Source organism: Nilaparvata lugens, chromosome 4 (genome assembly GCF_014356525.2).
Source record: "Nilaparvata lugens isolate BPH chromosome 4, ASM1435652v1, whole genome shotgun sequence".
Classification (NCBI taxonomy): domain Eukaryota; kingdom Metazoa; phylum Arthropoda; class Insecta; order Hemiptera; family Delphacidae; genus Nilaparvata; species Nilaparvata lugens.
In genome coordinates this window covers 78521873-78535648 of record NC_052507.1, presented here as the reverse complement: position 1 = coordinate 78535648, position 13776 = coordinate 78521873, and the positions used below count along the sequence as shown (strand labels likewise).

At 34.5% G+C, this 13776-nt stretch overlaps 1 protein-coding gene across 1 annotated transcript in view; it reads left to right on the top strand.

The window, feature by feature from the left end:
- The first annotated feature begins 2195 nt into the window (after positions 1 to 2195).
- The window catches only part of LOC111047770 (doublesex- and mab-3-related transcription factor 3), a 65389-nt gene continuing 53808 nt past the window's right edge, over positions 2196 to 13776 (top strand). The window contains exon 1 of the mRNA XM_039426558.1: positions 2196 to 2585. Within this exon, the coding sequence (XP_039282492.1) occupies positions 2261 to 2585 (325 nt within the window). The 5' untranslated portion in view covers positions 2196 to 2260. The remainder of the gene's footprint in view (positions 2586 to 13776) is intronic.

Below are 13776 nucleotides of genomic sequence, written 5' to 3'. Positions count from 1 at the left end.
TTGACATGTCGTGACTCTTTTGTAGCCTACAGTACAGGTTTGATTTGAACAGGAAAGGATACTATACTACACAGTATTCCAATTACTATCATAGGCTTTGCATGGGGGAAAAATTAATATTTTAATGGTGAAAGTATTTCCCCTATACTTTTTACGAATGATTAATGAGAATTATTTCTATGTATGTATTGGCAACGCGACTTTTGTCTCCAAACATTGCACTTGATGAAGATAAAATTCTCTATGTTTACGGCGCAATTGAACTTTATCATCAATCAATTGAATCTTTTGATCAAACAATTTGGCAATTCTCCAATGGATTTAAGGGCTTGGAAATAATGTTTTTATTGGAATATTAAAATATATTATCATATTATTTTATATGAGTACAGTTATGAAAAATATAAGTACTGGAAGTACTGGTTTTTAAAATAATTTCTCAATTAAAACTGACAACTTCTCGATTTCAAATCGTATGTTATCAAATTGAAATGATACTTTCTCAAATAAAATTAACTATTCTCATTTTACATCTGACGTTTTCTCAAATACAAATGACTATTCTCAATTACAATTGATACTTGCTCAGATACAGTTGGAAAAGGTGTAGTAGGTTATTCTTTGAAAATAGCTTCCATTGCTTCCTACACTTTCCAGGACAAATTTTTTGTTCAAAAGGTTAGGTTACAGGCCTGAAATTGTTTATGATATTACATCTTCTTTATAGCTTGTTTATTAACTCCTTCATATTGTTTATATCAGTGAGCGGAATATCTAAATAACTTACACTTGAGTTACTTGAAAAAACTTATATTGTACCTTATATAATATATAATAGATCTATATTATATTTATATAATATATCTATATAAACTTGGAGGAACTTGAATTCAAGGTCATCATTGCTTGCAAAACGCCAATGCAATTATTACAATTATTATAGTGTGTACTTTAAATATTTTCTGAAAAGATAATTTTTGATTTCAAAGCGCTACTGAAATTATCATATTGTAGGGTATACTTTTGAAATTTTCACTTGTGATTTTATCCTGTATAATACCGGGCGTTTATGTTCCAAATTTCACTGTTAACTCAAGCCGATAATCCTAGTATTTCTTTTTGGTGAAGCTATGTGACACTGGTAGTCTCTCATACTGTGCCATTCTTACACTGTCGCCCCAAAGATACAGTAATAATAGACAGTAGTCGACAGAAATCGGCTTGAAATTTAGAACATAAACGTCTTATACCATGGGATATCTTCTCATACTTTATTCCTCTATAGTCATAGTATTTCTTTTTGGTGAAGCCAAATCTCTTCAACCGTGCATTCTAGCTCAAAAGTGTAAGAACTTCTATTTCCCAGCGTCCTCCACCGATCCTATTGCATATAATATCATCATACTCTAAATTTCAATATTTGTAATTGTATATGTGTTTGTGTGTGCATAAGCGGGCGTGTGTGAGTAGTGATGTTAGTGAGTGTAGCGAGTTCTACTGTTCTCCGAACTACTAGTAATAGACAGTAGTCGACAGTAATCGGCTTGAAATTTAGAACATAAACGATCTATACCATGGGATATCTCCTGTTGCTTCATTTTTCTATGGTGTAACTAAGAATATTTCATGTATTGTGCTGACAATAGATGAATAAGTTGATAACCTTCAAACTCACATATACATTTCAAAACTATTCCTTCATTTTACACCCATCTCATCCAACATATACCAGTATGTTTAAACCAAAACCCATCACCCGAGTGACATTAAATTCTTCAACTACGCGTTTCTGTTAACGTTTCAATTCTCCGTTTTCTAGGTGACAATAAAGCCAACTATTTGAGACTCTTTCACTTCTCGGAGCTGTTTTTCACGTCAGTTTGTTACGTTTCCGTGATCGTATAATATACGAGAAGAGGAATTATTGGAAACTGTTGTAAGGTGGTGGTAGACGGTGAGGGAGTGGGGTGGTGGGGGGTACGGTCGTAAAATCTGAGCTGACGGCTGGACTGTCGAGAGGGGAAAAGATAGAAAGAGAGAAGTGAGAAAGATTGTAAGGGAGAGAGATAGAGTAAGAATGAGTGATAGAGTGAAAGAGATTATGGGATGGGTGGGTGGAGGGATAAGTGGGGGTCGAAGTGAGAGAGAGAAAGATTTTTGCGGCAGGGGGAGTGAGAGAGAGCGGCTGCACTTCTCACAATGGATGCGCTTGCAGTGGTGGTCCGTCAACATCGCAGTCTTAGTTTGAACCGCTTGCACGATGGGCGGCAAAACGACAACCGCCCCCAAGGCGATCTCTGCCGCCTCCGGCAGCCCGGCAACCGCCTCCGGCAGCCCGGCAACCGCCTCCGAGTCCCAGACGCGCATCCCCAACTGCGCGCGTTGCCGCAACCACTTCGTAACCACGCCGCTCAAGGGCCACAAAAACTACTGCAAATTCCGCAAGTGCACCTGTGAGGGATGTCTGCTGATCAAGAAACGCCAGGTGGTGATGGCTGAGCACACCGCCCTCCGTCGCGAGAAGGCCCTCTTCAAGGATCGTCTCGTTAAGGGGCTACCGTTGCCGCCTGATCCACCTCTACCAAGTAAGTAAACTGAGAAATAACCATGTTTTTAGACTCAGGGGGCCTTGAAACCTATACAAAACTTGTACCCACCACTACCAAGTAAGTAAACTGGAAAATAACCGAGTTTTTGGACTCAGGGAGCCTTGAAACTAATAGACAACTTGTCAAACCCCTATAGTGAGGTTCACGTTATAATGACAGTGGATAAAGATAAAAGAATAGCGATGCCGACTCTCTGCATTTATTTATTATATTTCTACACTGTCAAAAACATAATTGGTATCGTTGTAGACGTAGAAAAGGATAGTACCACCGGCTTTGTCGAATGATAGACAATGATAGCAAAACCAAAGTAGATCAAATACTGTTATTATAACGTGGACCTCACAATACCAATTTAATTCAATTCAATTTGTTGCCAATTAGCATATTCAATACATATTACAAACTCTTTATAATAAGACATATTATTGAAAATATAATTAAATAAACATCAAATCATACAAAATCAAATCAATTCAAATTTTATTTCGCCACAACAAAAATAATAATCCTCAATACAAAGTTGAAAAAACATATTGATCAATATTTAAATATACACGAAAAACAACTTTGTCAGAACAAAATAACCTGTTTGGCGCTGCCTGCAAAACCGAAGTTTGAGCCACAAACATAAAATAAAATATAAAATCTAGTCATCACCAGCAAAAAGAAAATCCTTGCCCGCTGGTGAGAGTTGCAAAACAGTGAAAGAAAAACATAATATTTCAAAATAATGCAGAAAATCTAGGTTTAAATTTAACTAATCGACCGAACGAAGCGAGGTCTAAGATTCAAGTCGACGGTTTGGCATTTCTCTTAATGTTTAAATTTTTATATGTTGCGCATTTACGGCGAAACGCGGTAATAGATTTTCATGAAATTTGACAGGTATGTTCCTTTTTAAATTGCGCGTCGACGTATGTACAAGGTTTTTGGAAATTTTGCATTTCAAGGTTAATAAAAAAGGAAAAAGGAGCCTCCTTCATACGCCAATATTAGAGTAAAAATCAGACTATAGAATCGTTCATCATAAATCAGCTGACAAGTGATTACACAGATGTGTGGAGAAGCCAGTCTATTTCCATAAGGTCTATAGTTTCAATCAGGTACTTGTGGATGAGAATACTGCGTGAGGTTTACTGTTCACAGAACTGCTAGTATTTTGCAATACGCGCAATTAAAAAAGGAACATGCCTGTCAAATTTCATGCAAATCTATTACCGCGTTTTGCCGTAAGTGAGCAACATATAAACATTTAAACATTCAAATATTAAAAAATTTAAACATTCAAACATTAAGAGATATGCCATACCTTCGACTTGAATCTTAGACCTCACTTCGCTCGGTCAACCAGTATTCTAAAGGAGATAAAATTTATCTATTCATTTATCTATTTATTCACATCAATCATTGCACTGGACACAGTAATATTGTGGAGTTCCTCCATATTAAGGTGAAACAAATACCTTCATTCGTTTCCTGTTGCAATACATAAGATATTGTCAGTTCCGCATGTAATTCTTTCAAACCAAAGTGACTTTGATGCTCATGACATCTTATTTTTAAGTCTTGTAAAATTATCCAATTCATTATTAAGCTATCAAATTGATAATTTGACAACTTGAGGAAAATCTTAACTCTTGTTTGAGTTTAGCGTATATTTTTGAGTTGGAAGTCTCTTTTTGAGTTAGACGTCTCTTTTTAGCTGTACGTCTCTTTTTGAGTTAGGCGTCTCTTTTTGAGTTGAACTGACCCAAAGTTAGTCCCACTTGAAAGAGTCCATTGAAGATAATGACCTGATGATCAAAAATACTTTGATTCGAATGAATTTCTTGTGGAACTGATAACATAAGTTTTGGGGAGTACAGTCTCACACGATGTTGAAATATTAATTTATTGATAACTGAATAATGTACTAAATATCATAATGAAATAGAAACACACATATATCTATAAATTCTACAGTTTCATTTAGTTCAATTATGGAACGTTTCTACAACATTGACAGTGTCTCAGTCGAACTAAATATCAGTTTATAGAGAATTCATGCTATGTTTTCTCTCTGATAATACTTCCTTCCCGTACCAAAAAAATCTGTTCATCGATATAAATCTAGAGGAGTGAACAAAACGATCAGGTCGCGGTTGAGCTTTCGGTTTTGATCGATGCTTTTAATCAGCTGGTAATGATTAGAAAAAATTGGATGTTAGCGAGCTGAAACTCAACCGTTCTATTCGCTCCTCAATGTGTTTGTGTTACATGAAGGTATATCGCTGGCGCAACCTACACTGAAAGTTAAACATCGACCTGAACGTCTTTAGTTCTATACTGAGGTACACGTTATAATAGCAGTGTTTGATTAGCAATGGTATTTCTATCCTTGTCTATCATTCAACAAAGTGGATAGCGCTATCTATTTCTCGCTTTGTTCTGTTGCCAGATCGTCTTTTAACAATGTAGAATTAATAATTAGTTGACAAAATATTTCATCTTGATTATGAAAATTCATTTTTCCTACAGTTACCTTGAAAAGTGGCCATTCCTGCACTGATTACAGAACGCAAAGAATCACTTTTCCGCTCTAGTGCGGGAAAAAATTTTTCTGCACTCCAGATTTGCAACATGGCAACACAAAATAGTTGGTGGGTTATATGGAGGATTAGTGCACGAAAACAAAAATTAAGTTGGTAACAATGACTGTGGTTAGATTTAGATGAGAATCATTTCAATGGCTACCCTACATTTATGATAAAATCCCAATCTAGAAATCCAAAATAAGAATAATGTTTATATAAATCATAATTAAATAATAACTTCTCATCATTTAATAATGAATAATGTTTATTTTCTATTGACAGTAATAATTATTTCAACTCCAAGCAATGAAAAATGTAGCAAACACACATTTTGAAATTCGAATTTTCAGGTTAAATAATTACCGTTCAAAATCCATGTCAATAAAATTAACATTAGAATATACTACAATAAAATATTTCTGTTGTCTACGTTATTTTATAAATATTTTTAGTTTACTTATAGTATTTTTCGGTAATTCTAGTTAATCATAATTCTGAATATCTGAATACTGTTTTCAGCTGGATGAAAGAACGAAGTTAGGTACGATTCTTCCCGCTAGGTCGCGCGCTTGTCGGTTCAGCCATTTTGCAGTCATCCAAACCAGCTTTTGGCGTGTATTTTGAATGCGATTTTTTTGTTTTATCTGTATTTTTTCTGATTCTTGAATGAATAAAAATGAGAACTTTGGCTGAGAATTTTCAACTTCAATTGGATTATTAATTTTTAAATGAATTAATGTTGTTATTAATAACAGCATCACACACACAAACATTTGATGGATTTCAGCCATCATTTTATCCATAATTACCCACTTTTCATATTCAATGGTAACTGTAGGAGAAATTGAATGTGAAATACGTGCGCAAAGTTCCTCTGCTGCACTCAAGAAGCCATTCCGCCCTCGCCTACGGCTCGGGCGTAAACGTTTCTTTCGGTGCAGCAAACTGTCACTTTGCGCACTAGTTGCACAAATAACTATTGAAATTATTGAAAATTATAATTTCTTGCTCAATAAAATATAATTGATTATTTTAAACTAGAATGAACAGTTAATAATACATATCAATAAACCTGTATCAGCTACCTTCTATAGAAGGCATTGACAAGACGGAGGATCGGTAACGTTGTTCTTTTATCTTCCTCCACTGCCATTATAACGTGGACCTCACTATAGGATACCCTAATATTTGCAATGAATCTTCCACAGTTGCTTCGGAAATAAGAGACTGAATTTGAATCAATAATCGTCAGATGAAAGAGTAGGACAACGAGCGTTAGCGGTTTCCTACTTATGACGCAAGACTAAAATAGTTGACCCTCTGTTTGTTTGTATACTCTACAATAGCTTTCGAACGCTTTGATTAGCAAGCTTCAAGTGGTCTGCGACATTAGACTTTTATCCATTTATTGAACAGAGGCTTAGCAAGCTCTAACTGATTTTTAGTTCTTTGTTTGTGGCGGGATGGACACCGGAGAAACGCGTTTCGTGAAACAAGTTTCAGGAAACGTGAAACGAAAGTTGCTTGCAATCGACTAATAAGATAACACAGGATTGTGCACACTGCGTTTCATGAAACTCCAGTCTCTTTGATTGCGTGAAACCAGATTTCGTCAAACTCGAATAATCGGTTTCCTCTAGCTGTAGTTTCTTGTTTCACATCGAGAAATTGTGTGATTTGTAGAAATTTGTGTGATAGCTATTTTTAATTTGTGTCATATAGCTTGACTTAGTTTGAAATTTGTATTTTTATTTAATTGAATTAAATTATAATATAACTAAAAATATTATAATTAATTTAATTAGCTTAATTTGTGATTGTAATTTGAAATAGTTTTATAGAAAATTATGGCAGGAGTTTCATTCTAAGGTGTAGTTGGCCGAAGCTGTAGAAAAACGCTGTATAGTACAGCAACAGGGACAAAGTACAGATTGCATGGGAAGTAGTTCAACAATTCAGGTATTCATTTTCATTTATAATTTGAAATAGTTAATCGGAACCAGTATATCAACAACACACAAAATGGCTGGCTCACAGCCAGCCTCCAGTTGGTGTCCCTCTTCCTTATTTGTGCACCAACCAATGCCACAAAACGATCAAAAAGTAGCTTACACATTCGGAAAAAACCTTAAATTTGATGGGATCACTTATGAGCAAGTTCGCAACAACGAGGGAACTACGGTCTCGATCCCTGATCAGTGAGTGTGTCCAGTAAATCGTCATCGGAATCCATCGTGAAACTGACGGGAAAACAGTTTCTTTTGTATGCGCATGCGCGAGTGAAACGGATTGCATGAAACATATGTTACTTGAAACTTGTTCCACGAAACGCGTCTCTCCGGTGTGCATCCCGCCTAAGTCGTATACTTTTGATCGGTTTCATTAATCAACTTCAAATTTTAAACTCATTCTTTGAACCATTATACAGACACTACGAAACTTACTGACTCCTTCGTCCTTTCTCAGGATACAATAGGTGTGTGTGTGTGTTCGACGAGTATTTTTTATTGGTTTCATCAATCAACTTGAGATTCTCAACATATATATTCTTCAAACCATCAAACAGACCAAGTTAGTTGATCGAAGAAATTTACTGACTCCTCCGTCCTTTTTCAGGATAGTAAAATAAATTAATATGGCTTTTGTTGGTGGGGAGTCCCTTGCAGGAAGGTCCCACCGCTTGAATATATAATTTAAGCCGTCAACTGGCCTTACGACTGTCATACTTCAACCGGGAGCAACAGTTTAACGTTAACGTGTTCATCCGATAACATGGGATACAACATATTCTCAGGATACAACAGGATTACATTGAAAGCGTATAAAACAGTGACTTATCATCATTACCTATATAATAGAGTGACTTATCATCCAGCTGACTACTCATTTGTGTTTTGAGATTTGTCTTTTATGCGCCAACAGGTGATATCAGCTATTAAAAAGAATGACTATCCGTCAGATTTCTTATAATAAATGTGATAAAGTTTCAGCCATATTCCTTGATAGACAAGACAACGTTTTTGTCTGAAATACCTAGAGTGAACGACTAGATTTTAGGTTGAATCACTCACTGTGACGAGATCTTTCGGCAGGTCATTCCTGGTTGACCTGCCGAAAAATCTCGTTGTCACAGTGAGTGATTCAACCTAAAATCTAGTCGTTCACTCTAGGTATTTCAGACAAAAACGTTGTCTTGTGCTATCAAGGAATATGGCTGAAACTTTATCACGTTTATTATAAGAAATCTGACGGATAGTCATTCTTTTTAATAGCAGAAAGTGATTCAAGTTTTATTTTTTGATTAAAGTTCAAAGACAAATTAATTTTAATGACATAGTTACGGAATAAGATGTTGATATGATTGATCCCTTGGTGTATAATCCATGATTATTATTTAATGGGAAATAGAGTTTGATTCGTCTCAATATTGAATTGTGAATGAAAGTTACTTTAGAGAAAGGTGGATTGATGTATTGAAGAGGGAAACAATCAATATTGATGACGAATTCAAAAGCTCTATGGGCTATATTGAGTTTGAGGTGGTAGATATCCTTCTGATATAATGTGGTAAGTAAGAATAGGTGATGTTTTTGTGCAATATATTTTTAATGAACAGAATATTTGATGTTTTATATCTCACTATTTGATTATTATTATTATGTTATACTTTGCTATAGTTCAGTCGATACTGCAATATGGGTTAATAGTTTGGGGAGTTACCTTCAACTCTCATCTCTCTACACTATTTATTGTACAGAAAATTATTGTCAAGACAATTTTAAATAGACCAATATTATACCCTTCAATGAGTGCATTCAGTGATCTGAAAGTCATGACTATCCGCCAACTGTATGTGCTCAACATCCTCAAATATTTTAATAGATATAACAACAACTTTAAAAAAATCAATAACGAAACTCATAAAACAAGATATAATGAACATAAATTTGAATGCTATGTTTCAAAACTCACTTTAATTCGAAAACAACTGATTTATATTGCACCAAGAATAATAAATAGTATCCCAAACGATCTCATAAATCAACAAATAATAACGAAGTATATTACATTGAATAAGAAAACTGGATAATCCAAGAATATTATTTTTATATCAATTTAAAAAAATCAATAGCGAAACACATAAAACAAGATATAATGAACATAAATTTGAATGCTATGTTTCAAAACTCACTTTAATTCGAAAACAGCTGATTATATTGCACCAAGAATAATAAATAATATCCCAAACGATCTCATAAATCAACAAATAATAACGAAGTATATTACATTGAATAAAAAAACTGGATAATCCAAGAATATTATTTTTATATCAAAATAATATAGCTTCCATTTTGAAGGTCTCTTGCAAAATATTTTTTTTTTACATATTGTTGAAGGATGTGTATGATTAGAATATTAAATGTGTTTAGAAATCCTCGAGTGCAGCATTTATTTTATTTTTATTCTTTATTCATTTTTTCCTCTCTTAGAATTGGGGCGCTACTCCTACTGGCGGACAAGTTCTCACTTATGCCAGTAGATTTCCACCAAGCTTATGCTACTTGAAGTGTTGAATGATAATCATCAATCCATTCAGTTTGATTGTGTATTATTATAGCTCTTACTAGTTAGGGATAGAAGTATTAATGCTATTATGTTTTAATTATCATTTTCTAGTAAGGAATGTTTTTTATTTGAATTGATTGTGGTGAATTGCATTTGTGTGTTATAATCACATGTTTGTACCTACTGTGTGGAAATAAATTTGAATTTGAATTTTGAATATTTCAACAAGTAGGTCTTACTCCTGAGATAAAATAATGTATTATTCATAGTCGAAAGTCACAATTGAACTACTATTCCATGTAAGAGTGGGTCATTTTGATCAAATGAGATCGTAATTCTTCCATATTTCCATAGTCTCACATATGCTCCTCCCTATTCACTATCCTCACATATTCATGAAAGGAATTCACGATACTAGAAATGAAATTGTGCTTATGAAGCTTATTTGAAGCTTATAATAGCCAGAACATATTTTTCCCTTCGTCTCATTCATGGTTTCTTCTAAAATAACGCATATATTATCGAACAAGTATTTGCTTTCAAAGTATTTGCTTTTATACAAGATTTCGGTTAGGTTTTCAAGCCACTGATTGTACTATGTATTTGCTTTAATAAATTTGCTGTATTTAACTCCATGATCCATAGACTAATAAGCATTCCACTTACAAAAGAAGATTACCAGACAGAATTGAACACTATAAAATATCTGGCACAAACCAATGGCTACTCATCCAATGTAATAGACAAAATACTTCATAAAATGAAAAACAAGAAACAGAAACCCCCAAATCCCAACAAATATGTCACACTAACATATTTCAGTCAAAAATCACAATCCATAGCAAACATATTCAAAAAATCAGGCTACAAAACAGCATTTAGAACCAACAACAACTTGAAAACCCAACGAAAAATAGACAGCTCACAATTTGAAAAGACAGGAATTTATAAACTAAAATGTAATACATGCCCCGGCCGTAGCTTCAAAATAAGATACAATGAGCACATAAAAGCAGTAAATTCAAATTCAGAATCTACATATGCAGAACATTTAATAGCCACAGGACACAATCACAAAAACATACACACAGATATCGAAATCCTACACATTCTTCAAAAAAGCCAGAGACTCAACACACTAGAACAATACGAAATTCTCAAACACCTCCACTATGACAAATCCAACATATTAAATGATCAACTTAACTTCAAATCGAATGTAATATTTTCCCACATTTTGGCCACACAGTTCAACCCATAAGAGCAAGCGCCCCTGGTGTCAGGCTGATGAAGCTCCTCTTCAGGAGTGAAATGCATTCCTCAAGATTCCAAAAAAAGTAAGTGTTTTCTCAAATATTTACTAGTAACACAGTGTCAGAACTTCAATAAAGTTATGTATTTGCTTTCCAAGTACAGCTTGGTATAGTAATGCGACATTTGAAGATCCCACTGTAGATAAGATATTCCTGATCTCACTGGTTCGTCACCAAAACCTTATTTGTTTTTATAAGCCACTGATCCACTGATCCACTGTTTATCTCAAGAATATCGGGGCACCGAGCTTCGCTCGTTATCCTATTATATTAAGCGAGCAATTTCTGTATTTTTATATCTGGCTATTCAATAAAATCTTATGATATTATAAGTTTGGAAAGCTATTTTACCAGTTCCAGTTGTTTGATGAATATAGTATATTTGATGTATTGAGATTTCCTGTTTATCCTATTATATTAAGCGAGCAATTTCCGTATATTTGTATTTTTATATCTGGTTATTTATGTTCAACGGATCTCGAAAACGGCTCCAACGATTTTCATGAAATTTGAAACATAGTAGGTTTACAATAATTATAAAGATTCGATTACACTAGGTCTCATCCTTGGGAAAACTAGCTGAACGATATTAATCTAAAAAATATCGCATCCCCGAAATTCATAAGATGACGTATGTTTATCAATAAATAAAAATCTGGTGTGGTACACTCACACAACTTTCCTTGCTCATTGAACTATAAGCCTCATTACCAAACGAGAATAAAATTTAGGGAAATAACATAATTACGATTGACGGCAACATAGCCTATTTGCAACTACGATCAGACTACTGTATATGTGTATATACAATTGTTTTCAGAGTACTTTTTCCTTTATGTAAATTGTGAAATTCGATTATTTTTTTGAAATTCGTCAAAACAGCTGTTCTACAGATGAAATATCTTGACTATGACTGTGTTCTTTTTATAAACTGCTCTACCTACCCACGGTATATGGAAGAAGAAAAAGTAAAAACCGTGTACCTACCTACCTCATGCACGAGAAGGAGGTTACAAAGTCCATTTCTCAAGGATTGGGTGGACCCCCCCATTAGTACCCCAGGAAAAAGACTCATGTCAGTTGATAGAGCTAATAAATAACTGTACAGGGTATGGATTTGAAAGAAATCGTTAGAGCCGTTTTTGAGAAAATCGTGAAAACATGGTTTTTTAGTGTCATTTTTCTCAAGAATATTACGGAGCTCCTGCAATTTTCTCAGAATTGAGACTCATGTCAGTTGATAGGGCTTATAAATAGCTATCCATGATATAAATTTGAAGAAAATCGTTAGAGCCGTTTTCGAGAAAACCATGAAAAACATGGCTTTTTAGTCACTATCCGACATTTTTCTCAAGAATATTACGGAGCTCCTGAAATTTTCCCATAAATGAGACTCATGTCAGAGTCTCATTAGAGTCTTATGAGCTATTCATGGTATAAATTTGAAGAAAATCGTTGGAGCCGTCTTCGGGAAAACCGTGAAAAATATGGTTTTTTAGTCATTATACGCCATTTTTCTCAAGAATATTACGGAGCTCCTAAAATTTTCCCTGAAATGAGACTTATGCCAGTTGATAGGGCTTATGAATAGCTATCCATGATATGAATTTGAAGAAAATCGTTAGAGCCACCCACTTTTGAGAAAAACGTGAATAACATGGTTTTTTAGTAATTATCCGCCATTTTTTCCGCCATCTTGAATTGAATTTTATTGAATTTCTTATGGTCGGGTCCTCATGGTATAAGGACCTTAAGTTTAAAATTTCAAGTCAATCGGTTAATTAGGAATGGAGTTATCGTGTTCACAGACATACACACATACACACACACACACACACACACACACACACACACACACACACACACACACACACACACACACACACACACACACACACACACACACACACACACACACACACACACACACACATACACACACACAGACCAATACCCAAAAATCATGTTTTTGGACTCAGGGGACCTTGAAATGTATAGAAAACTTGAAATTGGGGTACCTTAATTTTTTTTGGAAAGCAATACGGTACTTTCCTTACCGATGGTAGTAGGGCAAGGAAAGTAAAAATAACGAGCGAAGCTCGGTGCCCCGATATTTTTTATGTATTGATAAAAAGATCACAATTTTCTGAGATGATCGTGTTCATATTTCACAGCTGGCTATATGTCTGTCATCTTATGAATTTCGGGGATGCGATATTTTGATTTTTCACATACTCACACGCTCACTAACGTTTTTACCATCCACAGCTGTTTCAGCCAAGGATGAATCATCCTTTTAATGTCCTTCAGCGAGTTTTCCCAAGGATGATACCTAGTGCAATCAGATTTTTATATCATAAGCCTACTATGTTCAAAATTTCGTGAAAATCGTTAGAGCCGTTTTCGAGATCCGTTGAACATAAATAACCAGATATAAAAATACAAATATACGGAAATTGCTCGCTTAATATAATAGGATGAACAGGAAATCTCAATACATCAAATATACGATATTCATCAAACAACTGGATCTGGTAAAGTAGCTTTCCAAACTTATAATCTTATAAGATTTTATTGAAGGAGTATATTAAGAGCAGGAATTATTGAGATGCACCCACGTACCAGAACCATCCTAGCAATTCCCTAAACCAATACACATGAATTTGTATCAATTATTGGTTTCCAAATGTTTGCTGCACTTCAAAAGTGTAC